General features: G+C 35.8%; 2 protein-coding genes across 2 annotated transcripts in view; one reads left to right on the forward strand and one right to left on the reverse strand.

Annotated features, from left to right (window-relative positions):
• Positions 1–11,171, reverse strand: part of LOC110464892 — a 43,339-nt gene extending 32,168 nt beyond the window's left edge. Inside the window, exon 1 of the mRNA XM_021520356.1 lies at positions 10,992–11,171. The gene's annotated coding sequence lies outside the window, so the exon portion shown is untranslated. The remainder of the gene's footprint in view (positions 1–10,991) is intronic.
• The window catches only part of LOC110464890 (large neutral amino acids transporter small subunit 1-like), a 33,925-nt gene continuing 9,580 nt past the window's right edge, over positions 767–25,111 (forward strand). The window contains exons 1-8 of the mRNA XM_021520350.1: positions 767–1,471; positions 7,480–7,605; positions 9,168–9,267; positions 9,563–9,607; positions 19,038–19,161; positions 19,950–20,053; positions 20,474–20,570; positions 20,816–20,965. Of these exons, the coding sequence (XP_021376025.1) occupies positions 967–1,471; positions 7,480–7,605; positions 9,168–9,267; positions 9,563–9,607; positions 19,038–19,161; positions 19,950–20,053; positions 20,474–20,570; positions 20,816–20,965 (1,251 nt within the window). The 5' untranslated portion in view covers positions 767–966. The remainder of the gene's footprint in view (positions 1,472–7,479; positions 7,606–9,167; positions 9,268–9,562; positions 9,608–19,037; positions 19,162–19,949; positions 20,054–20,473; positions 20,571–20,815; positions 20,966–25,111) is intronic.

The raw sequence follows: 25,111 nt of genomic DNA on the forward strand, positions 1-25,111 counted from the left end.
TTCAAACTTGGGGTATTGGGTGCCCTTGTAATTACAAATAAGCCTATTGATTTAAGGGGTGGACATGCAGTCAGAGGTCAAGTCACCATTGCTTGAAAGAAATGTTTGCTATTTAAAAATGTATTGTCATACGGAGGAGTGGTATATATTGGACCATAAGGGTTGCCTCTGCATGCCAAGCAAGCAACCACACATATATACCAGGTATGAGTTATATATGGTGTGGATCTGTGGATTATATCTGTGATAATATACATATAAGAGGCCGCTGATCAGTTATATCTTATCAGATATAATATGTACGATTATGTCCTTACTTTCCTAGGGTGAGGGTACCCAAAATGGAATACTTTTAATTATATATGATGCAGCATTTTTTATTTTACAATTTTGAGCAAATTTCATCTGCCGCAGTGAGTGACCTCTCAAACTCAATTGAAATATTAAAAAATAAATGAGATAGGGAAAGTGACCTACGGCTACACGTGATTACGACACGCCCCCGTACAAATCGAAAGTTGGACACGTGGTAGGCCTAGTATCGTTGCCAGCCTCGCTGTCATAGTACAGACTAGTGCCAATATAATCCCCCCGAGTATGATATCTCTTACCCAACTTAACAAGATGCTGTTAAAATCGACATTAAAATACCAGTAGAATATTTTAACCAAAGACTGCCCATATATTTAATTTAGTTGGTTGCATCATCACAATAAACCATAGGCTAACGCTAAACGGTCGACCTTGACCTTGTTTTACACTGCCTTATTTGTATAAACTTGAAACCACGTTGTCGCTACACAACAGGACGTTGAAGCAGAGAAGTTGATTTCATCATTCTGTACTTTACGGCCCGGGATACTGGTACTATCTGTGAGAACATTGTAACGGGTAACTGAACTTCAATAACCGAACATAGATGTTTTAATCGGCAGGAGGAAAGACGGATTAAAATAGGACAAAAACATGGCTTCAAACGAACAGTATGATTCGGTGCCACTGGAAATGAGAGACAGATCACAGAAATCCAGTGAATCCTCGGACACGGGAAAAGATGAAGCCGTTAACTTAAAACAAAAAATCACACTATTAAATGGTGTCACGGTTATAGTTGGTAGTATTATAGGATCGGGTATTTTTGTGAGTCCGAAAGGAGTTATGCAGGACGCTGGAAGTGTGGGACTTTCACTGATCATTTGGGTATTGTGTGGACTATTTTCAATGGTAGGAGCTTATTGTTACTCGGAATTGGGAACCTCTATTCGTCGATCAGGCGCTGATTATGCCTACATGTATGAAGCCTTTGGACCTGTTGTGGCGTTTTTAAGACTATGGATTGAATGTATGATTGTGAGACCATGTTCTCAAGCAATTGTTGCACTCACCTTTGCTTATTATGTCATTGAACCATTGTTTCCTGATTGCGAACAGCCTTTAATTGCAGTACGATTACTAGCAGCAGTTTGTATATGTAAGTATCAGTAGGGTTCCTTAATAGATTTGACTTTATGGGATCATGGCCATTCACATTACAGGCAACATGGGTTTGATTTTCAGACATTTATAATTCATTTATTACCATACATTACTCTTTGTGGACGGATTTAATCATAGATATGATAATGATCGGAGACTTAGAAAGTAGGGTGTGTCCACACTGTATTAGCCTCGTCCCTCACTCAGTATATATATACATACCTATAATAATTTATTATGGTGAGGTGTATTGACAGATGAGGCTTAAGTACCTGAAGGTGTAACAGGTTCAATTCCTGATTGATTCTGGCAGTACCAGTTCGTTTAGGAACTGTGATGTACAGATGTTTTGATACTTTTAAAAAGTTGTTTAATTTCTTCCTTGTTCATAGATTTTTGGCATTCATCTTTACATTTTAACTCCTGTTCACCTTTTTGTGTCCTGTGTGTTTCTGTTAAATATGTTAAAAAACAAGTTTTAAGATCTTTCAACATTTTTTGTCTTTAACAAAAGTGTACTGAAACATCCTTTTCTTCGATTTGAAAACAAGGGGATGATTAGACACCATGATTATGTATGAAAATAAGTGAAAAAATGCAAGGGTGCAAGCCCCATTCTTTTTGACAAAGCTATTTCATGCATCTATGTATTCAAGTTATAGTTACTTGGAACCTAACTTTTGAAAAGGCTTATATTTGCTATATTTATCACATGTCAGACTAAGTGTTACAACATCATGTTATAGCCATCTCTGACATTAATATTATGAACCTCACTGGGTAATATTTGTGTTTGTGAGTGAACATGTTATAAAGGGAGGGAAAGCAGGGGAATTCCTCTTTATTTTGGTAAAAGCATGCATAGCAGACTAGGAAGTTCAGGGTTACTTGTTCGATCCCTAGTTTGAACAGAAACACACATTCCCTGTCACGCCGAAGAGATCTTTTTAAGTCCATTACTTGACTGTAGTCCTTAAGAAGGACCTTAATTCTAGATATTTTCAAGATATCTTCCCCCGAAATTGCACCCAAGTTTTGATTTGCCCTACAGCTCCTAATCAGTTATTCTTTAAGGAACAAAACTAGAAGATTGATAATGCTGGAAGATACTGAAATATACTGCCTACTTTGTGTGGGATACAAACATGATGAGTTGATGACATATGGGCAGGTTGGTCAAGTGGTTAACACTTTGGCCTTCCACGCAGGTGGCCGGGGTTTGATCCCCGAAGTCGTCGTATGCATGGAATATTCAGAGAAAGTGTTTTTTCTCCTGCCCACACAACTCCAACAACCCAGGTGGAGTATAAATTGGTCTTGGGAGGATGTTGCTGTATATACATCTGTGCTGTATCGGTATCTGTGTAGTGAGGTGGCACTATAAATGATACCGTTAGAAGCATGGTCCCACTACAAACAGAACACACAATCTCCAGCACACACGCAGGCATACACACTAGAGGGAGATATTAGCCAGGTGGCATAGGACTTGTAGTTAGCACCTGATAAGACAGCTCATGCGAATTCCTCAAAAATTGTATTGACTAATGTATATAACAGGTATATGCTTATTGTATTAATTGAATAATGTATGTAATGTAAAATGTGGCTTATTAAGTTATGTTAGCTACATAGGGCGCTATATCAAATGCTGTATATTATTATTGTTCAAATATTACCAGTAGTAAAAGTAAAACCCTTGTGTATAGAAGATATATATCAGGTTATGTAAAATGTTGAAGTCCATTTAACTGACAAATTATTACAGTCCAAGGTTCTGATAACTTCTCAACAGGTAACAAGTGTGTTTTCAAATTTTAACCATTTATTGGTAAATTATTTTCCATAGAGAAAATTAGAAAAATTCCCCATCTTGTAAAATTCTCCCTGAAAATGATTTTGCTGTAACAGCAACTGACACATTCTATGATTTGTTATCTTAATAAGAGTCCCCTTGAGCCAATATTTTGAGTGTCCTTTGTACTGATTATGGCAAATATATATGTATAAATCTGAGTGTATGTCATCTATGAAAATGTTATCCTATGCTATACTATATATTTGAGAGAGAAAAAAGTGTCTCTTATTCTATAATTTCTTATGATATTGCTTTGTTATTTAATTCTATTTAATGTCAGCATTTTATTGTTGTATCTGGCATTTAACTGTCATGATCATGTGATTGTGAATTGGAAGCAACTTAAGATTTTTTTGCCATCATATTTGTATTGAGACTGTTGGGATGTATTGAAGATAATAGAATATACTAGAATGTAAAGCACCAAAGTACCACCTGTTTTACACATAGTATTGTGCAGTATGTCTCCCAAGAGGTTGTTGTTAGGGCACCGACCTTGACCTTTGACCACAGCACCACCGACTAAATCTTGGCATCTTGGCATCGCACAATAGACTTGTATACAGACCAGCAGTGCTCTAGTTCTGTGCATGCTTGTCAGTGAAATGTACATTCTCAATATCTGTACTGGTCATGCTTTTTCACATCTAAAATATAACTTTTACATGTGTTGGTCTTTCTTGGTACCTCAGTTTTCACAAGGTGCTAGTTGTTCACTCAACTGTACTGTAATTAGCTTGATGTTTGTACCCCAACAATTCCTTATCTCGGGTTACAATGTACCCTATGTACTAAAAAACTAAGGGGGAACACTGAGTAAAGGTGAAATGTTTAAACAGTATTAGTAATAGAAAATCTTCAACTTGAATATCTAGTTCTAAACATCCAAATATGTATGTTTGAATTAAATAAATTATCAGATATGTATTTATTGATATATTTATATGACAGTCCTGGAGTATGAGATGCTGTTCACTTTTGATATTTAACAGCCCTCCTTGAATCCAGTTTCCATTATCTCTCATTTTGTTTCTGATGATCATGAGCAGTAATTATAATTATGTCAGGAAGGTTAAGAAATTAAGGTCAGACTCTTTCAGGTGTAATGTTATGGGTAATTAAACACTGGGAAAGGAGTTATATTTATATTGTGGACTAAGCTGGCAGTAAGGGGAGGAATATATGACACCGATTAGGCGATACCCTGCTTCGACACCTTAAACTCTTCGTAACCATCTTCAGGATCACCTATATTTGCCCATGGTAATGGTTAGGAAACACTCATTTCAGACAGACAGTTTTTGTTGGTATGGTCATAAAGACAGGTAAACAGGTTAATCACAGCTTTCCATGAAATGTTTATATATTTAGGTTGCTGCCTACCAAAATGTTAAGTTCATAATATCTTATACTTTTAAAAGTCAACATGGGGAAGTGGGCTCTTATCTTTAATGTCCACATAGATGTTTTGTTTTGGTTTAGACTGGCCGGATGCAGAGGTATTTTACTTGTTTGGGGATTTCACTTTAATATAATAAAGTACAGGATGTGATGGATTAATATGATAATAATGTCCCGTAAATATTGTCAACTTGTCAACTGTGTAAAATGTCGTAGAGTGATATTCAAAAGTACACAACAGGCAGTTCATTGTGATCAATTTATATCAACCAGCATGCATTAAGGCCAAACAAAATACCTGTTTTAGTTTAAGGTAGGACAAATCTTTTTGTTTGATACAAAGGTTCTATAGTATCAGCATTTCAGACGCTTATTGAAAAATGAGTGAAAAAGTATGAGGAGGATAGGAACTAAAATCTAGGGTTGAAATACATGGGTAGGTGTAGGTATGTATACTGTTATGTACAGTATGTAATACGAATAGGTTAGGTACTGTTTTACACTGTAAAACATGTTCATAAGTGAGTAGGAAAAGACAGGTCACACCTGGTCCAAGATTGATTCAATATGATCAATATGTACTGTTACATGACGTACACACTGAGTCTATGTATAATGGAGCGTCAGTATCTTTATCTAGATACATAATACAATAACTACATTAAAAAGTAAGGATGGTCAGTGTTAGACTGTTAATGCTAACCTTATGAAACGTTGGGTTGAGCAGCATACAGTAATATATAGGTACGTAGGAAAACAAATTTCAGTTTAATATCTAGATAACGTTCTTCCCCCTTGACTGTCATTATTTATTTATAATGGAAAGCAATTGTGACGTCATCAGGAAATTAAAACAGTAACAACAGATTTGATATGATACATGTATAGCAACACATCTGTAACATCACAAAAGTAAATAAAATCCATTATAAATGTATACCCAACCCATGTGTAGTGTGATTGTAACATGTTGATGGATACATTACCTTTTCTTTCTCTGAATTGTTGATTGTGTAGAGTTTGTTTGGGGTCCCCTGCTTTGACCATAATACATACATGTAGTACATAATGTATTTTCTTTATTCTGTAGTTCTTTCAGTCCATTTATCTCATAAACGAGTACATGTATAATCCAATTGATACAAACCTTTCTGAAAGTACAAATTAATTGTTTGCTGAATTCAGTTTTAAAAAATTGGTATATATGTAATATATGTAAGATGATAGAAGTTTGCTGTGTATGAATATCGCCCACACTTGATTGGTCGAAACTTTATATGCATTTGATAAAAAACTTTTGTCTTCTATAACTGTGAATTAATTGATCAGAAAAGGCTAATCAATGTACAAACATTGGGAGGCTGGTAGACAAAACAACATCATGATAAGTGATGATCAGGTATATAAATAAGTGTTATACATTGTATGATAGGACTTACCACTTGTACAATAATTATTAACATTTTGAATAAATGAATTAGCCCTGTTGTTATATTGCATCATTTTGTTGAAGTTTTAGTTATAAATAATGTTTTATTTTGTAATACAAAAGCCAGGTGTATACATGTAATTCCACTTTCCCAGAACTCGGACAGAGCTAGTAGATGTTATATCAGGGCCTGTGAAAATATGCAGTATTTATTATGAAAATAAAAGTCTGGCTTGGTTAAAAAAAATCAAAATCTGACTGTGAGCTATTTTGCATATAATGACTCAAAGTAAACTGATATCGTAATGTTATTCCACATATCTGTTGTCACTTTTTAGCCCACCATCAGATGATGGTGGGCTATTCAAATCACCCTGCGTCTGTGGTCCGTCCGTTGTCCGTCCTTAAACAATTCTTGTTATCAGTATTTCTCAAGAAGTACGGTACCAGAGGGATCTTTCTCAAATTTTATATTTAGGTTCCCCTTAGTCCATAGCTGTGCAGGGCCTTTTTTGAGACTGATCGGATAAACAACATGGCCGACAGGCAGCCATCTTGGATTTTGATAGTGTAGGTTTGTTACCGCTATTTCTCCGGAAGACCTAGAGGGATCTTTCTTAAATTTCATATGTAGCTAGGTTCCCCTTGTTCCTAGCTGTGCAGGGCAATTTTAGAGACTGATCGGATAAACAACATGGCCGACAGGCAGCCATCTTGGATTTTGATAGTGAAAGTTTGTTATCGCTATTTCTCGGGAAGTACGGGAGGGATCTTTCTCAGATTTTATATGTAGGTTCCCCTTGATCTCTCGTTGTGCATGTTATATTTTGAGACTGATCATAAAAACAAAATCGATTAATAGAAGAACTAAACAGATCTTTCTCATATTGCAATGATCGATTCTATTTCTTTCACTTAATTTAAGTACTGTACTAGTAAATATGTGAAATGACAAACTCACTTTGAAAGTTGGCTTTCATACACATCAGTATTAAGTTTAGATCAAAAATTACCTCAAGGTGCATTTACTGTTAACATGACTCGATCAAACAGATAAGAGGAAAGAAGAGAAAAGATCGAACTGACAAAGAACTAATGAAGGTGGTAAAAAGGTGGGCGCCAAGATCCCTCTGGGATCCCTTGTAATATTGAATTATGGCAACAGATGCTTTGATTTCATCTTCCCCAACACTGTAAAATCATGGAAAGTAATCAGTTGAAAAGCTTTGTGGTGTGTCATTTGGTGCAGTAAATTTGTCGTTAATTAATTCTCAATTTATATTATTTCTAATCTTTATTTTTTGTTATTTTCCAGTAATTTTGATGTTTGTCAACTGTATGAGTGTACGATGGGCCACTCGAGTACAAGATGTGTTCACATATGCCAAAGTTCTCGCCCTTGTTCTAATTATCATTACTGGATTTGTACAGCTAGGTAGAGGTAAGTCATTTGTTAAACATACTTGTAATTTTTTTTATGACTAAAGAAAATACCATATTTTTCTGTTGTCATTTTGTCAATATGGTTTGATTAATAATTTTCTTGGCTTTTAAATTTTCTGCAGATCTCCGTTAAATATTTCCCTGTTATATTAGGTCTTTAATGAAAAAACTTTATAAACAAATACATTGTGTTTTGTGATATAACGGGATATGACGACGCAACATGATTTGATATTAAATATATTCATAAGGATATTTTGTGTTGGTATTTAAAAATACTTGGTATAATACGTATGTATTGCTGGCATGTAATTTGTTGTCACATGAAAGCTGAACTTTATTTGAAGTGTTGGTTAGTTCTGTGTTTTGATTACTTATATTATGGTATTTGACTGTATAAAGTAGAGCTCTGTAATCCAATCACCACCAGTCTGGATACCAGCCTTCTTTGTTGTCCGACAATTTTGTCTCCACAAGTCCAGTACTGGTTGTCCTGCAATGCAGTTTCCACAAGTCTATTTGTCACACAATTCAGTCTTCACCAGTCCAGTTGTCCCACAATGTAGTCTTCACCTGTCCAGTGTCACACAATCCAGCCTCCACTAGTCCAGTGTCACACAATCCAGCCTCCTCCTGTCCAATTGTCCCACAATTCAGTCTTTACCAGTCCAGATGTAACACAATTAAGTCTTTACCAGTCCAGTGTCACACAATCCAGCCTCCACTAGTCAAGTTAATTTACAATTCAGTTTCCACCAGTCCAGTATCACACAATCCAGCCTCCACCAGTCCAGTGTCACACAATCCAGCCTCCACTAGTCAAGTTATCTTACAATTCAGTTTCCACTAGTCCAGTTATCTTACAATTCAGTTTCCACCAGTCCAGTTGTCACACAATTCAGTTTCCACTAGTCCAGTTATCTTACAATTCAGTTTCCACCAGTCCAGTTGTCACACAATTCAGTTTCCACTAGTCCAGTTATCTTACAATTCAGTTTCCACCAGTCCAGTTGTCACACAATTCAGTTTCCACTAGTCCAGTTATCTTACAATTCAGTTTCCACCAGTCCAGTTGTCACACAATTCAGTTTCCACTAGTCCAGTTATCTTACAATTCAGTTTCCACCAGTCCAGTTGTCACACAATTCAGTTTCCACTAGTCCAGTTATCTTACAATTCAGTTTCCACCAGTCCAGTTGTCACACAATTCAGTTTCCACTAGTCCAGTTATCTTACAATTCAGTTTCCACCAGTCCAGTTGTCACACAATTCAGTTTCCACTAGTCCAGTTATCTTACAATTCAGTTTCCACCAGTCCAGTTGTCACACAATCCAGCCTCCACTTGTTCAGTTATCTTACAATCTAGTACCAATGTCATGGACCCAGCCTGCAATAGCATAGTCTATTACTATCGTAGTTGTCTCACAATCCAAAAAACCTGAAGCCTTGTGCTGAACCTCAGGAATTTTCCCCTCAAGTTGAGATTTCTCTGTCTACACATTGTGGTACTTTGTATTAATTGTGTATGATAATTTAATTAAGGTTGGTTTTGATTTCAGGAGAAGTAGAGTATTTCCAGGACCCTTGGGCACACACGCAGACCGACATTACAAGGATTGCGCTGTCATTTTACTCGGGACTATTCGCATATAACGGCTGGTATGGACTTCGTAGCTCTCTTAAATGACAGTTCGGTGCAGTCAAATTTTGAAATATATCTAAGTTTTATTTACTGGTTCAAGAACCAAGAGATACTTCTTCATGAAGCTGTCATAATGGTATTGACTTCAGACAGAAGTTAAACTGTTCCATGTAACTTCTACATTTAAATTTCTAGAGTTTGGTATACAGTATAACTGTAAGACGAACAACAAATTATGAAATTATTTTGGTAACATGATTAACATATTCTTGTGTGTACATATATTTATATTACTTAATTTCTGTTTGATAGGAACTATCTGAACTTCGTAATTGAAGAATTACAGGAGCCTAAAAAGTAAGTTACGAAAGTGAGAGCCTATAATGATAGTGCAACAGACAGATTAATACATCTTCTTTTAAATGTAACTTTTTCACAGGAATGAGTTAAAGGCCACCCTGGAAGTATTAATGGAGCCTCGAAAATTGACCCAATACTGTGTATGTTACAGCTTTATTTGTCTAAGACTAGCTAGGTACACCGGTGAAATAACTGCACATGTGTGACTGTCCTATCTCAGGATCACTGCTGTTATTGTGTTTTATCTCTCAATTATATTTTATTATACTTCAGTTTCTGTTTATATGTTGGGAAACCTTTTATTATTATCGTTACTTCTATAAATTTCAACACATTACGGCTACATTGCATGCTGTACAGCTGGAATACTACCCGTGTAATGGAGTGGACATGATATGTTTCTAGGTATACCTTGTATGTTTCTTAGCTTCTTTGCTCGTGTGGTGTCGGTAGTTGTTATGTATTGTATTGTGACGTGATCAGCTCGTCAATATTCTTTAATTGTTGAAGACAATCTTGTGAAGATGTAATTGTAAGGGAGTTTTAAGTTCACAGTCTGTAATCTCACTGGTGATGTGAGGGATAGTGTGTACCAGATGTTTGACCTAAGGAATAAATCAATATGTTAACTGTCACAGCATCTAATCTGTATTCTACCAACACTACCTGTACACTGAACTGTGTCGTCATCCGACACATCACACAGACTCAAAAGTGCCCACGTAGGCTGTTGAGTCTCTAAAAAATGAACACAGACAAACTGTTGCCTATTTTTAAGTCAAGTTTATGTCATTAGCATGTATCACATGTCGCTTGATGTGAAAAAAATTGACAACCAGTCTAGGTTGACAATGAGGTGAATGCATGAATGTTAGAATTGAGGTGAACTAGCGTCATCTGTTAACATGTTCTAACAATACCTGTATATGGTAGAACTTGATATGTATGTGTACTGTGTAATTCAGGTAAAATAAAAGTATTTCAAGGTCAGTGGTTCCCGAGTATTTCAAGGTCAGTGGTTCCCGTCCTACATACATTTAATAGACCTGATAATTGGTTGATACACATGATGTTGTTATGTACCTTTTCAAATTGTTTGCATAACGACAGAGTTTCTTGGCTTAAATATTTTCATTCATGCATGTCTGTGGTGCATTTGATATGCATTAATTAAAGTAATAACACCTGTCTAGGCACATGGCACTGCTCTTGTTGACCTGTCAGTATTCTAGTATTATCTGAAAGTGAACATGCATACCACTACATCATACATGATACATTGTAGCAGATTTATGCAAAGAAAGTTTTGTTCTTTTAAGAAGCAACAGCTAAACTGTAAAGAGATTCCAGGTATGAAGAAGCTATATGATAATTAACGTACCTTTGGTAGTAACGTAATGCTAGTCTATTTGGTCCCAAACCTGCCATACTATTGATACCACAGAAGAATCCTCTCAAATATCTGTGGCAATGTATTGGTTTCTTCTTGTTTGGGACGTAGTGAATATGAAACACTGATTCGTGTTTGATACAGTAGATTGTATAGAACTGTCTTGTCATACCATTACTTTGGTCGTCACAATCATCTACAAAATACAAGATATTTCTTGACCCGGACAAACAAACCAATTACAGTATTTACATGTTAAAAGGCATGTTTAAACATAACTGATGGTAGACTGAGATTACACCAACATTACCTGACAGTTCTATTAATAGACAACATGCCGACTCGAAAATATTTTCATAAGGTATATGCATGTGACAGTTACAAAACCTAACGAGAGATATATCAACCTTTTCCGCAAACATAATTGGAGTGTTATAGCAAAGTAGACTATCTGTGATCTGGGTAAGGTATTTACCTTCCAATTTTGTCAGGAACCAGGTTGATATATATGCAGATAACCTTAAGACCAGACAGCAGACCCAATTGAATGCCTTATTTTAGCTTGCTTTAGTTGTCATTTGGCCTGCTACTGGACAGGACTATGGGTTTGCACTCAGTCTGTCAGTCAGTTGGAGTGAATTTGTTAGTCCATCAAGTAGAGCTAGCACCCATGGACATAAGACTTCAGGGGAGTGCCCTGTTACAGTTGTAAAAATTCAGTAGATTTAATCAGTTAACACCTAGTTCCTCTGAGAGTTAAAAGATTTTTTTTTCAAAAATTAATTAAAATGACCTTAACAGATAATTTCCATACATTAAAAACATCTGTGTCAATTTGTTCTAGGCATATCTTAACCCTTTCACCCCTATATACCTTTAGTAAACTCAACCATGCATTTATCTAAATGAGTCCATTATTTCTAGTGGTGAAAGGGTTAAATACTGTTGTCATTTATAACGGTAATATTTTGAATGCGAGAACCTCTTGGCGTAGTGTCGTCTCCTAAAAAAGTGTTTTTTGCCAAATTCAATACATAGTTATGGCCCTTTGATAACCAAGAATTGCTTCGTTTGGGTTATTTTCCCGGTGGGGGACTATAGTTTTGCGTTGTGTCCTTCCATCCTTCCGTTCGTCCTTCCGTTCGTCCTTCCGCTATCTTGTCCAGGCTCTATCTCCTACACTACTAGTCACTGGAACTTCATACTTGGTGTATGGGTTCACCTTGGTGAAGCGTTGTGTCATGTATCAAAAGTAGGTCACTCTGACTTACATTTTGACCTTTGACCTACATCAAAGAAAAAGTTTGTCTGAGCTCTATCTCCTACACTACTAGTAACTGGAACTTTATACTTGGTGTATGGGTTCACCTTGTTGAGGATATGTATCAAAGAAAATGTTTGTCTGGGCTCTATCTCCTACATTACTTGTCACTGGAACTTCATACTTGGAGTATGGGTTCATCTTGGTGGGGCGGTGTGTCGTATATCAAAGTAGGTCACTCTGTTTTTGGCCAGGTCACTGACACTATTCCTTATTGAATCGGTGGGTCTGTCAAACATTCATATGTAGAATTAGTTCCTGCACAAATTTATCATCTGTGCATTTCACCTTCAGTGGGGGACTATAATTCGCTGAATTGTCTTATTTCTCTTATCTTCACACAAGTGATGGGCAATTGGTTTAAAATCATAATCAGTAATCCGTTTATAATCAGAAGTATTAAACCGATTGATGATCGATTGCATAATCAGTTTATAATTTTATTGGACTGAATACCCAATTAAAGTAAGAACGCCACTGATACATCAATAGACAGAGTTATTAACTGTATATTAGGTTTCATTCCTTTATAATGCATGGATTTCAAGTAATTGTTATGTAGTTTTGTCAATTATATAATAAAAATCATAAAAATAAATTTCTTTCAAATTTCGATGTATACTTTCAATTTGACACTTTGATTTAAATAATGAACCAGTTGTATCGATTATGGAATTGGTAATTGGTAATCGGAATTGGAAAGGGCAAACCGATTAATTTTTAGGTCACCTGAGCTTTGCTCAAGTGACCTGTTCTGATCGCTTTCCGTCCGTAGTCGTGCGTTGTGCGATGTGCGTAAACTTTTTACATTTTCAACTTCTTCTCCAAAACAAGTTGATGGAATTTTTTCAAACTTGGTTAGATTCATCCTTGGTAGATGAGGCTACATAATTGTAAAATTGGGATACCTCCCCCAACCCAAGGGGCCAGGGCGAGGCCCCAAAGGGAAAGTTAACCAATATTTAAAAAAAACTTCTTCTCCAGACTCAGATGTACTACAGTCAATTTCTACGCATAGATGGAAAGATCATCAGGGGCTTTGTTAAAATTGTAAATTTCAGCACCCCTGGGACATCCGTTACCCCTTGGGGAGGGAGTAAAGTTTACTATAGTTTATATAGGGAAATAACACTTTTGGCTATATTTTGTCCATTTTCAGCAGGGAATTATTCAAACTTGGTTGGAATGATTATGATGCCATATGGCAATTAGATGGTATGAGAAAATAAGACACTGCCCCATCCCCAGGGGCTGGAGGGGTAGGGCCCAAATGGGGATTATAGTTAAAAAATCTTCTTCTTCAGACTCAGATGTTTTACTGTTCTTGGATAGAATGGTCCTTACCTAAATTACCATTACCTAAATTGTAAATTTCATTATCCCCCAGGTCATCTGCTCTCCATTGGGGAGAGGGTGTATTCTCACTAGCAAAATGATTTATTTGAATAGTTTTTAAAGTTCTTATCCTTTGGTGACATGACAAGTATTGTATTTCACTTTGTTTACATGTTGTTTTCCACATTTTGTACATCTCAACAATGAAATTGAGCTACAAGTTCCTTTAATATAACTTGGGTGACCGCTAAGACCCTTGGGCCTCTTGTTTATCATAATCACGAATTGACACCTACAATTTTGCCAGATATTGCATTTCAATACTTCTTCGGATGAGGAAGTAATTGGGAGTATTCAGAAAGTGTGTCCTCCCTACTGTTTACAGAAATAATTTACCAGTAGTTTCCTGTATTGGCTATGACATAGTAGACACATGCATTATACATAATTATCAGCGGGGTCCCAGCAAAGCCTTCGTAGTGTTTAAGTTAATATGGTTCTCAAGCTACTTTAAATCCTGAAGTCATTCAGATGGCTTTAAACATACAAAACAAGTTTGTCAAGTCCAGATAAAAATAATGGGGTAGCGACTTTAAAGGCTATGATATAGAGATAACACTGTTTAGGTGCTTTAAATGCTCCATATTCGTGACATTACGTGAACCTTTGATTATGTAACACAAGTAGACAGACTAGCAATAAACAGAATGTTGGATTTATTCCAGACATATCCAACCCAATTTTTCACGGGTAGTAGAGTTAACCCAAACTAAATATCGAGATCTGTGAATGGCCTAGGACTTGTACTATACATATTTCCTCATGTTGTATTAAGGTTAGATCCGTATCCATTATGCATGCATGCATAGCTGGCAGTGGCATCCTGTGACGATGTGTCACTTTGATGTTCTGTATGTTCCAAGTGACTGACTTACCATGTGGATATTTTTGTATCTGTCTTAGGGGTGATAATATAAGTTCAAGGTCAAGCAATATTTATGTGTGGAAGTTTGTATTTGAATTGAATTGAAGCCCTGAACAAGACAGGATGATCATTTTGCAGTTTAATATTTGCTATGTATTATGAATCTAGGTCCATGTATAAATAGTAAATTGTAGAAGTCTTCAAAGTTCAAACCCATGTAATTTATCAAAGCTCTAGATGTAATATGTATGGAGATACTTGTTCTCTCTGGATTCGACCAGGTTTTAGAGACACGTCACATGGTATGGGGACATGTGTACTTCTGGTCAATATCAATGATCTGACAGCTGTTACAGTGATACGTGTATACACGTACTTGTCAGTAGATATCCCTTTCATGAAAAATGTGAAATTTCAGCTGTTTCCATCCAAATTTACCATTTTTTTCAGTGCATCAAAGTTGACTCATCGTTGATTTACCTTCCAATGAGAAGAATACCTGATAATTTCCTCCTTTATGTACAACATGGCTACCAAGTCATGTGACTTTTGTTCCAGAAACTTGTATTCTGGAAACAACATAAAAGTACCACATTGTTGGGATCATCAAGTTTTGTGATCAAAGCTTGAACAAGCAGTTTTAGGATGAAAGTAATCCATATAAAAAAATGGTTGCATTTGATGAAGTGTGTTTGTAAATGAAATTCTCCAAGATGTTTTCGGTATGTTACTCTGAACAACCATGAGGGACTCTTTATGGATGTGGCTTAGATTTGTGATCGTTTTTACCTATCTTCCTCCATTACACTTACTTTCTGTAACAATGGTCAAGAACCTGACCTAGTCCCTATCAAATAAATGTGTAATATATACATGTAGGCTGTTCCTATGGTGATTTTAGATGGGGGAGAGATTAACATAATACACATATAGGTACACATATCTTGACTTGAGAGATTGGACGAAGGTTAGAAAGACGACACAAAAACAACTGTACTGTTCTACCATATTGTAACTGTCTTCTGTGGTGAAATGTAGTACATCTACTTCAGTCGTTTAGGCAAAATCTGGTTCAAATTAGACTTGTTTGTATATATTGCCATGTACGTGTCCTGCTTTCTAAATCCTGTAGGGGACAGACTTTATCCAGAATCTTAACAATAAAATATAGAATAACGTGATTTATGTTGTAGATTACATACACTGCTGTTATGTATTACAAAATGTATTTTGTTATTGCATAATTCACATGAAGCATCGATCACAAATTCAAATATCGTGAACAACTATATATTTCTACATAACAGAAGCAGGTTGAAACACTACTATGTCCTCACACATACATGCAGAAGTCAGTCTGCAAAATTAAATGGGTTGAAAATTTAAGTTACCCAATATTAATGTTCTCTTATGAACTTCTACAGGCAACTTCATTTTGTATATACATACACAACATAGGCAATGGGGCAACTTATCTCGTTCTTGATCGTCTAACTTGCGACAAACATACATGCCATTAGTCAACAAAATGACGGAGCTAAAAACCTTGCTTATTATGCTAATACACAGCAAACTGTCAAATATATGATAATTTTACAATTATGTGTTCAGTATATGATTGGAGTACTGTAGAAGACTATCAGAGAAAATTCAGACAGGTTGGGAATGGTACTGTCTAAATCAGATACATTTTACAGGTAAACTGATTTCCATCAGGTAGAAACAAAGTTTTCGTACTAAGCTTTGGTTGTCAATAGATGTTCACAGCCAAATAAGAAATAAACTAATTGTTCAGAGTAGAGGTGCTACAGTTCACTTCGCTCACAATATGATACAAATCCTGATACAAATCTCTACAACATATTATATGTATATCTGGATATTTGATACATTAAAATGAATGAAAAATGAAACTGTAAAACCTGTCTTGTTATGAATGCCACAGAGAATCTAAGTATAAAGACGTTTATATAGATGTTGTTCTGCCAGCCCTGTATTTGTATGCTCACGTATCCCTGTGTATAATGCTATGTATAAGATGTAGATTGAACTCAGATCAATTGTATACCCATGTTGTAGTTTTATTGTAAGTATAAGCTCCATCTGACACATTAAATACTGTGCTTGTGTTTTTAAGGTTCTAATGAATTAGATATGACAAGTGATATATTTTGCTATAATTCTTATCTGATAAAAAGTTGAGTCATATAGTTGTCACCTTTCTGACAGAAGCTTACTTGGGACGGGTGGTAAGCTTCTTGGGACGGGTGGTCACCTTTCTGACAGAAGCGTACTTGGGACGGGGGGACTATTCATGCTGTTGCAACAAATTTTAGCACCCCACAAATTATTTAAAATAATAAAATCATAAAATTTTGACTTGCAAAATCAAAATGCTGACCAGTACTTTGATATAGGCAAGGATTGCCAATGAAGTACTACCTATTAACAATACTTTCAATTAAGCTTTTTTTTTATTGCAAGTTTCTATCTGATATATTGTCAACCAATTGGTGATTTACATGCTTAAAAGGATCTGTTACAAACCTTTGACTTTTTCATATACAGTCGTATAAAAAAACTAACTAAACATCACAAGATGTAATTTGATTTGTACTTTCATTCTCATTTTCTATCATGACTGAGTTGTATGGTACACTCTTCAAATAAATCTCAGTTGGACAAATTGACAATTTTCCAGGGAGTTACAGAATATTCAGATGCCATTGATACTTTACCAAATGAAAAAATAACATGTCAGACAGTCCCAGTGGTGAAATGTGATCTTTATTGTAATTTGGTTGGGGTTGTGGACAAATAAAAAACCTACAAAACATCATGTTGTTTTTTTGCCTCACCTGGTCAGGAATCTATGCCAAATTCCAGACACTGGAATACATGTCAGTATTGGCTCAGCTTTGTTATACATTGGTATCTGAGTCTGAGGACCGTGATATAGAAATCCTATAAAGAATGGGTGGAAATGACCCTTCACAGGACCTAACACAGCTTTATATTAACGGGATGAATTGAAATTGTGACAGGTCAATCACAGTACATATTTACTCTATTAATCCTCCCTTTGGTTTGATATAGGCTTGCTCAGTAAAAATAATGGTTTTACTTTGTTCGCTTTAGACAATGTACACCTAGTGATCATGTTCTTTAATGACCTTAGCTGTTAATAGGATGTTTAAAAAAAATAATGATACCCACTCAAAACTGCTTATATATATATATATCAGATCATGTTGTTGATGGTTAGATATGGACTTGATAGACTTATTGTATATTTAAGTGTTGTTAATTTGATTGATACTGTACATTATGGGATTAGTTCTCAATATGTCCGATGTTTGTGTTTATAAGCGGCTCAAATACAATACACTACATCAAGTTGCTAGTTGTAGTAACACATACTGTAGTGGTTTGTTGTTGACAAGTCACAAAGAGTGGAGTTCCGTTTGCAGTCTCCATTAGATTTCCTATACACATATGTGTCGACCTACTATGTACTGTACACGTATGTGTCGACCTACTATGTACTGTACACGTATGTGTCGACCTACTATGTACTGTTAACAAATTGTTAATGTCCTCAATTGTGTAGAATTCAAAACAACTGAATAAAATGAAAACTTCTCGAGAAAAAACAACCTTTATGTGATATCTCTTAATAATGGTTTTATTTCAACTATTCCAGCAGGTACACAATACAACCTTGATAATGTTTTTTTCTAAATGGGTTAAAATTTAACAAACTACTATACATATTGTATTAATTGATTATCTAGTATTTATAGCTCATCCTCAATGCAGAATTGGTCAAAATTATCACATGTTGCAATCGAACTGTACCGCCTAGAATTATTTAGACAAAGATTTTCATCAGGCACAAGTATAGTTTTTACTGCTAGGACCTGTTTGAGGTATTCAGTTTGTTGAGTCTGGGTGTATACATTTTTAATGAAATCACACAAAAATCTGAAGTATTTTGATCAGTGACCCATCTCATTAATACAGTGACTATAGTATACAAGGCAGGACCGGGAACCACCTTCTAATACGGCAGGTTTCGGTTCTATCCAGCTAAATTTGACCATTACACTTTCATTGGATGTTTTTCGCCCCTTTCTCCAAACATGTGGCAAATTATTCAGTTGGAGATTAAACTATTACAACATTAACTCAGTGACCTCTGAAGTTTCATAATGAACTATTCCAACCTTTGAATTGGAAGGGTTTAAATGTGTCTTCGGGGGTGAATGAGTTAATATTTCCATTTCTGTGAACTGATTTTTGTGTTTATAGATAATTATATCTATAGTCATCAGTACACCTGTGTTGTAATGTTGCAATAGTATAAATTAACTCACTATTAAAATGCAAATGCTTTCTGTGTAAAAAAATAAATATTGTAGAACACAATCTTACAACGCTTTGTGTGCCTTTACAGAAATCTACCCAAGGCTATCTGGATCTCCATCATCCTGGTAACGGTTGTTTACGTCCTGGCCAATGTAGCGTACCTGACTACCGTCAGTCGGGAGGAGACCCTCAGTGGTGCTGCCGTCGCTGTGGTAAATATCAACGATAGTCATATAATACAGATGCCTTATCTCTACACTATTACTGTATGTGTTATCTAGTATCAACATTCCACCAACAGAAACTGCATACCTGCAATATCACCTGCATTTGTTCAGGTCAACCTGCAAACAACCTCCTTAGCCTGCACAGAAGATTAAGTATAGATTTTAATCACCTGCATTTACGCCGCTTGACACGCCCCATCATTGATTTTTTTTTTTTTTATAAATCGCCTTATTGAAAGGGTGATGTAGAAAACCTTGCATTCTCCACACTGTTTCAGGAGTATCTTACAAATATTAATTCTTTAACAAGTAATATGAATGCTAAGGTTGATGAAAACCTAGGACTGTTATGCTTTACCTACCTGTACAATGTATAATTATTTTGATCAGACATTTCACATTCAACTTGTGATAACATTGGTTAAGAACTTTCAATTACATGTAATTCTTTAAAAGAGTAAGATTTCTAGATTAAGAATAATGTATCGTTTTTAGAGAGAAAATTTCCTAATTTATCAAAATCAAGAAAATAGAAACAAAGGAGAAGTTTGAGTGTGTAGAATGGTTACTACAACGTATATTATTGTCATTAAAAAAATCATGATTTTTCTGTGGACGAACTTCTATGACGATACATCAATATCAGCATATCTTCCATTCCAAGTTAAATGGTGGTGCAGAAAAGTGATGTAAAATCAGAGGTTTTGTGTAAATTACTGTATTGTCAAACACAGTTACCTGGTGTTTGTATCAGCTCTGGCTTTGTCTTACAGATGTTCTCCAAGCGACTGTACGGCGTCATGTGGTGGGTGATGCCGGTGTTCGTGTCACTCTCCACCTTTGGAGGTGTAAATGGCATCCTTTTTACTACTGCAAGGTAAATATATTTATCACATGCTTGTTTGTGTGTGGTTTGCTTTGTTTATGTGTTACTGCTGGAGAGCTTTGGCCATGTCTTAACTAGATACATATCTATCATATCTGTTCTACTGCTGGTAATGTAAAGGACTCTGACATTTATAAAAATGATTATTTTGGCTGTGAGTATAGTGTATTCAATGTTGCCATTTCTATAATATATCCCATATCGACCTCGGGGCTGATACAGTGTTCTCAGATTAATACAGAGTTTGATATGGAAATGGACACATTGATAATCCTAAAATACCCAACCTCCAGATGTTTTAAAGCTGGGTAACCTCAATTTATAACCATAATTAATTAAAAATTATTTTAATTAATAGAGTCTCGGCATAGTAAATCAAATGTCATAATACTTGTAACGTTTTTATTTCAGACTGTTCTACGTCGGAGGTCGTGAAGGCCACATGCCTCAGATTCTCAGTATGGTTCAGATTCAGAAACTCACTCCCATGCCTGCTGTCATCTTCATGGTGAGTTTCTTGATTATCTCAATTTTTGTTGTTGATAATTCTATTAATGAGATAAACCATATTCTGGTAATGATGTTTGAGTTATCTCCCTTGAAAAGCATCAATTTAACAGTATCGTATAATTTAGAACTACTGGACAAGTATCGATACATACAATATCTCCTATGTACCTTAAAACTTGTCATCCATTACAATTAACCACACTTGAAAAATACATTTAGTGTATGAAACTTGATGTTGTACAGGGCCTGACCTCGTTGCTATACTTGGTGTCTGCTGACATGTTTGCCCTCATCAAGTATGTGAGCTTCGTCAACTGGATGTCCATTGGTCTGTCGATCGTGGTTCTCCTTTACTTCCGCAAAACACGGCCCAACATGGAAAGGCCAATTAAGGTGAGTGTTCTGGTGTCGTGGGTACCTATAGCTAGTCACAGTGGGTGTCATTACACTTAATAAATTGTAACTTGTAGTCCTATTTATTACCTGTTACCTTAGACATAAATTATAATATACAAAATTTAGTGAGGGATTATATAACTAAGATTTTGTACAATTTTATTTGTAATAATTCAGTCGAAAGATACAAGGTTGTGTGTTCTTGAAATGACAGGTTCTGGCTTGTCACATCTATAGTTGTATTTAATGTACCAGTAGACTAAGTAGCAAGTATTTGAAAATTGTGAATTTAATGATCCGGTATATATATGAATAACAAAATATAACTAAAAAATATTTGCTTAAAGTATTTTGATTTAGCAAATAAGTTGTGAAGTATTTGTAAAACTGCACATGTAAAGAACTTGAAACTTATGTGTTGTTTTTCAAAAAGACCTCTATAGTGGCATATTTCTGCCGTCTTCTTTCGACTTGCGAGTTACCTATGTCAACATAACTTCTAAAAGATGTCGACATAATCTATGAATATGTCGCAATAACGCTTGAATTATGTGGACATATTTTTAGATTTTCGGAGATAATTTTGCTGAGATAATTATCACATAAGTAGGTAACTCAGTTTTTAGCCCACCATCATCTGATGGTGGGCTATTCAAATCACCATGCGTCCGTCGTTCGTCCTTAAACAATTCTTGTTATCGGTATTTCTCAAGAAGTATCAAAGGGATCTTTCTCAAATTTGATATGTAGGTTCCCCTTGGTCCTTAGCTGTGCGGGACAACTTTTGAGACTGATCGAATAAACAACATGGCAGACAGTCAGTCATCTTGGTTTTTGATAGTGAAAGTTTGTGTTATCGCTATTTCACGGGAAGTACCAGAGGAATCCTTCTCAAATTTTATATGTAGGTTTCCCTTGTTCTTTAGCTGTGCAGTGCAACTTTTGAGACTGATCGGATAAATAACATGGCCGACAGGCAGCCATCTTTGATTTTGATAGTGAAAGTTTGTTATCGCTATTTCTCGGGAAGTACCAGAGGGAACTTTCTCAAATTTGATATTTAGGTCCCCCTTGAACCTTAGCTGTGTAGCAGTGCCTGAAATGGACGGTCGTCTGCTTGCCAATGGCAGTTAAAGTCTTGCTTGAGCGACCAAAAAATGTCAAAAGTGAGGCAGTCACTGGCCCAACAAAAAAAGTTTGGGCGACTGTCAAAAAATGAAAATGAATTAAAAGAAATTATAGTCCCTCCCACATTAACTGAGGGGGGGGGGGGGGGGGGGGGCAGTTCATATTTTTCAGTTGTCATTTCTTCGATTTGAATCGAATTGTCCGTGATTTAGAAAATGTGATGATTTTGTTTTCAGATTTTCTATATAAATACTGCCAGGGTGTCTTCTTTGAGGTGCAAGTTTTGTATATTTCTTTTTGGGAAGACCTGTATGGAGTGGATCATGTCAGGTTTTAACTAGAGTTGAAGTATTAAAAATATAATGTTTTATTCTGTTTTACATATTACAAATATTGTCATGTTATATGTAATTTAAATGTGCTGAAGTGTTTGTTAAATGCTGTGGAAATATTTCTTCCCAAAATTATTTGGGCCACCAATATGTCATTTGGGCAAGTGCTTAACATTTTTTACTCGGCCAAAAGTTTGTTTTGGGCCAGCCAATGCAGGTTCCCCACTATCCATTATTGTTCATGTTTACTTTTGAAACTGATCATTAAAACAAAATGGCCTGCCGACAGCCATCTTTGATTTTTGACATTGAAGGTTTGTTAGTACTATTTCTCAGGAATAACTTGAGGGATCTTTCTCAAATTTGATATGTATGTTCCCCTTGATCCCTCGTTGTGCATGTTATATTTGGAGACTGATCATAAAAACAAAATGGCTAAAGGAAGAACTAAACAGGTCTTTCTCATATTGCAATGATCGATTCTATTTCTTTCACATTAAGTACTGTACTAGTAGATATGTGAAATGACAAACTCACTTTGAAGGTTGGCTTTCATACACATCAGTATTAAGTTTAGATCAAAAGTTACCTCAAGGTGCATTTACTGTTAACATGACTCGATCAAACAGATTAGAGGCAAGAAGAGAAAAGATCGAACTGACAAAGAACTAATGAAGATGGTACAATGGTGGGCGCCAAGATCCCTCTGTGATCTCTTGTTTATCGTGTTAATGCTCAGATGTGACACCAACTTGCCACTTATTTATGCAAAGTAAAACGAGAAGTTAACAAATCATTCTCTAAAAAATCACTTGGTTATTTGCTCTACTCTATTGCCCAGGATATAGAACTGTTAAGATTTAACTTAAAATATTTCAGCTATAATCTAAAGAATCAAAAGAAAACCAGGAGAATAAATGATGAACAAGTTAAATGTTAGTATACTATAGATAACTTTTTGGGTTGGTCACCATGGGAACATGGCAGATGTTGTTCAGATTATCTCTACGCGATAAAAAGTGGATTGAGGTCATTGTTGTAAGAGGTGTTACACTGGACGTCACCTGTTTTATTGTTTATGAGACATTTATATTTAGGATAGTATAAAATGGACTGCTAACCTTAGAATGACCTTGTTATAATGTGGAGTGTATCCCGGTATTTTGTTGACAGTTCTGATAAGGGAAACTCAAGACTCGGATTCAAGGTCATTTACAAATAATGTGTTAGATATTGTTAGGTATTTAAGATATTGATTACCAAAATTAAGGCTTGCAAAGACAATGTGATTTTCAGACTAAAAGCAGTATTTCATATTTGTATATTTTCTGAATATTATCCTTTTCATTGATTGTCATTCTCTTTGACAAAATGTAAAGGAAATAATCTTCAGTTTATCTTTGTCTGATTTTTCTCAAGAGGATTTTATTTTTGATTTAATACAAATCAAATTAAGATGAAATCTGTTAATTTTTGTAATAATATTTAGAAACTACATTCATCTGCAGATAAATAGAGGTACCTCTTAACATGGGAGACATAGCATGTACATCTAACACATTGTTGGTATATATATAGAGGGATCTGTGCCAGTACAACTGGGACATGTACATCTAACACGTTGTTGGTATATATATATAGAGGGATCTGTGCCAGTACAACTGGGACATGTACATCTAACACATTGTTGGTATGTATATAGAGGGATCTGTGCCAGTACAACTGGGACATGTACATCTAACACGTTGTTGGTATATATATAGAGGGATCTGTGCCAGTACAACTGGGACATGTACATCTAACACGTTGTTGGTATATATATAGAGGGATCTGTGCCAGTACAACTGGGACATGTACATCTAACACGTTGTTGGTATATATATAGAGGGATCTGTGCCAGTACAACTGGGACATGTACATCTAACACGTTGTTGGTATATATATAGAGGGATCTGTGCCAGTACAACTGGGACATGTACATCTAACACGTTGTTGGTATATATATAGAGGGATCTGTGCCAGTACAACTGGGACATGTACATCTAACACGTTGTTGGTATATATATAGAGGGATCTGTGCCAGTACAACTGGGACATGTACATCTAACACGTTGTTGGTATATATATAGAGGGATCTGTGCCAGTACAACTGGGACATGTACATCTAACACGTTGTTGGTATATATATAGAGGGATCTGTGCCAGTACAACTGGGACATGTACATCTAACACGTTGTTGGTATATATATAGAGGGATCTGTGCCAGTACAACTGGGACATGTACATCTAACACGTTGTTGGTATATATATAGAGGGATCTGTGCCAGTACAACTGGGACATGTACATCTAACACGTTGTTGGTATATATATAGAGGGATCTGTGCCAGTACAACTGGGACATGTACATCTAACACGTTGTTGGTATATATATAGAGGGATCTGTGCCAGTACAACTGGGACATGTACATCTAACACGTTGTTGGTATATATATAGAGGGATCTGTGCCAGTACAACTGGGACATGTACATCTAACACGTTGTTGGTATATATATAGAGGGATCTGTGCCAGTACAACTGGGACATGTACATCTAACACGTTGTTGGTATATATATAGAGGGATCTGTGCCAGTACAACTGGGACATGTACATCTAACACGTTGTTGGTATATATATAGAGGGA

Source organism: Mizuhopecten yessoensis, unplaced genomic scaffold (assembly GCF_002113885.1).
Source record: "Mizuhopecten yessoensis strain PY_sf001 unplaced genomic scaffold, ASM211388v2 scaffold11039, whole genome shotgun sequence".
Lineage (NCBI taxonomy): Eukaryota > Metazoa > Mollusca > Bivalvia > Pectinida > Pectinidae > Mizuhopecten > Mizuhopecten yessoensis.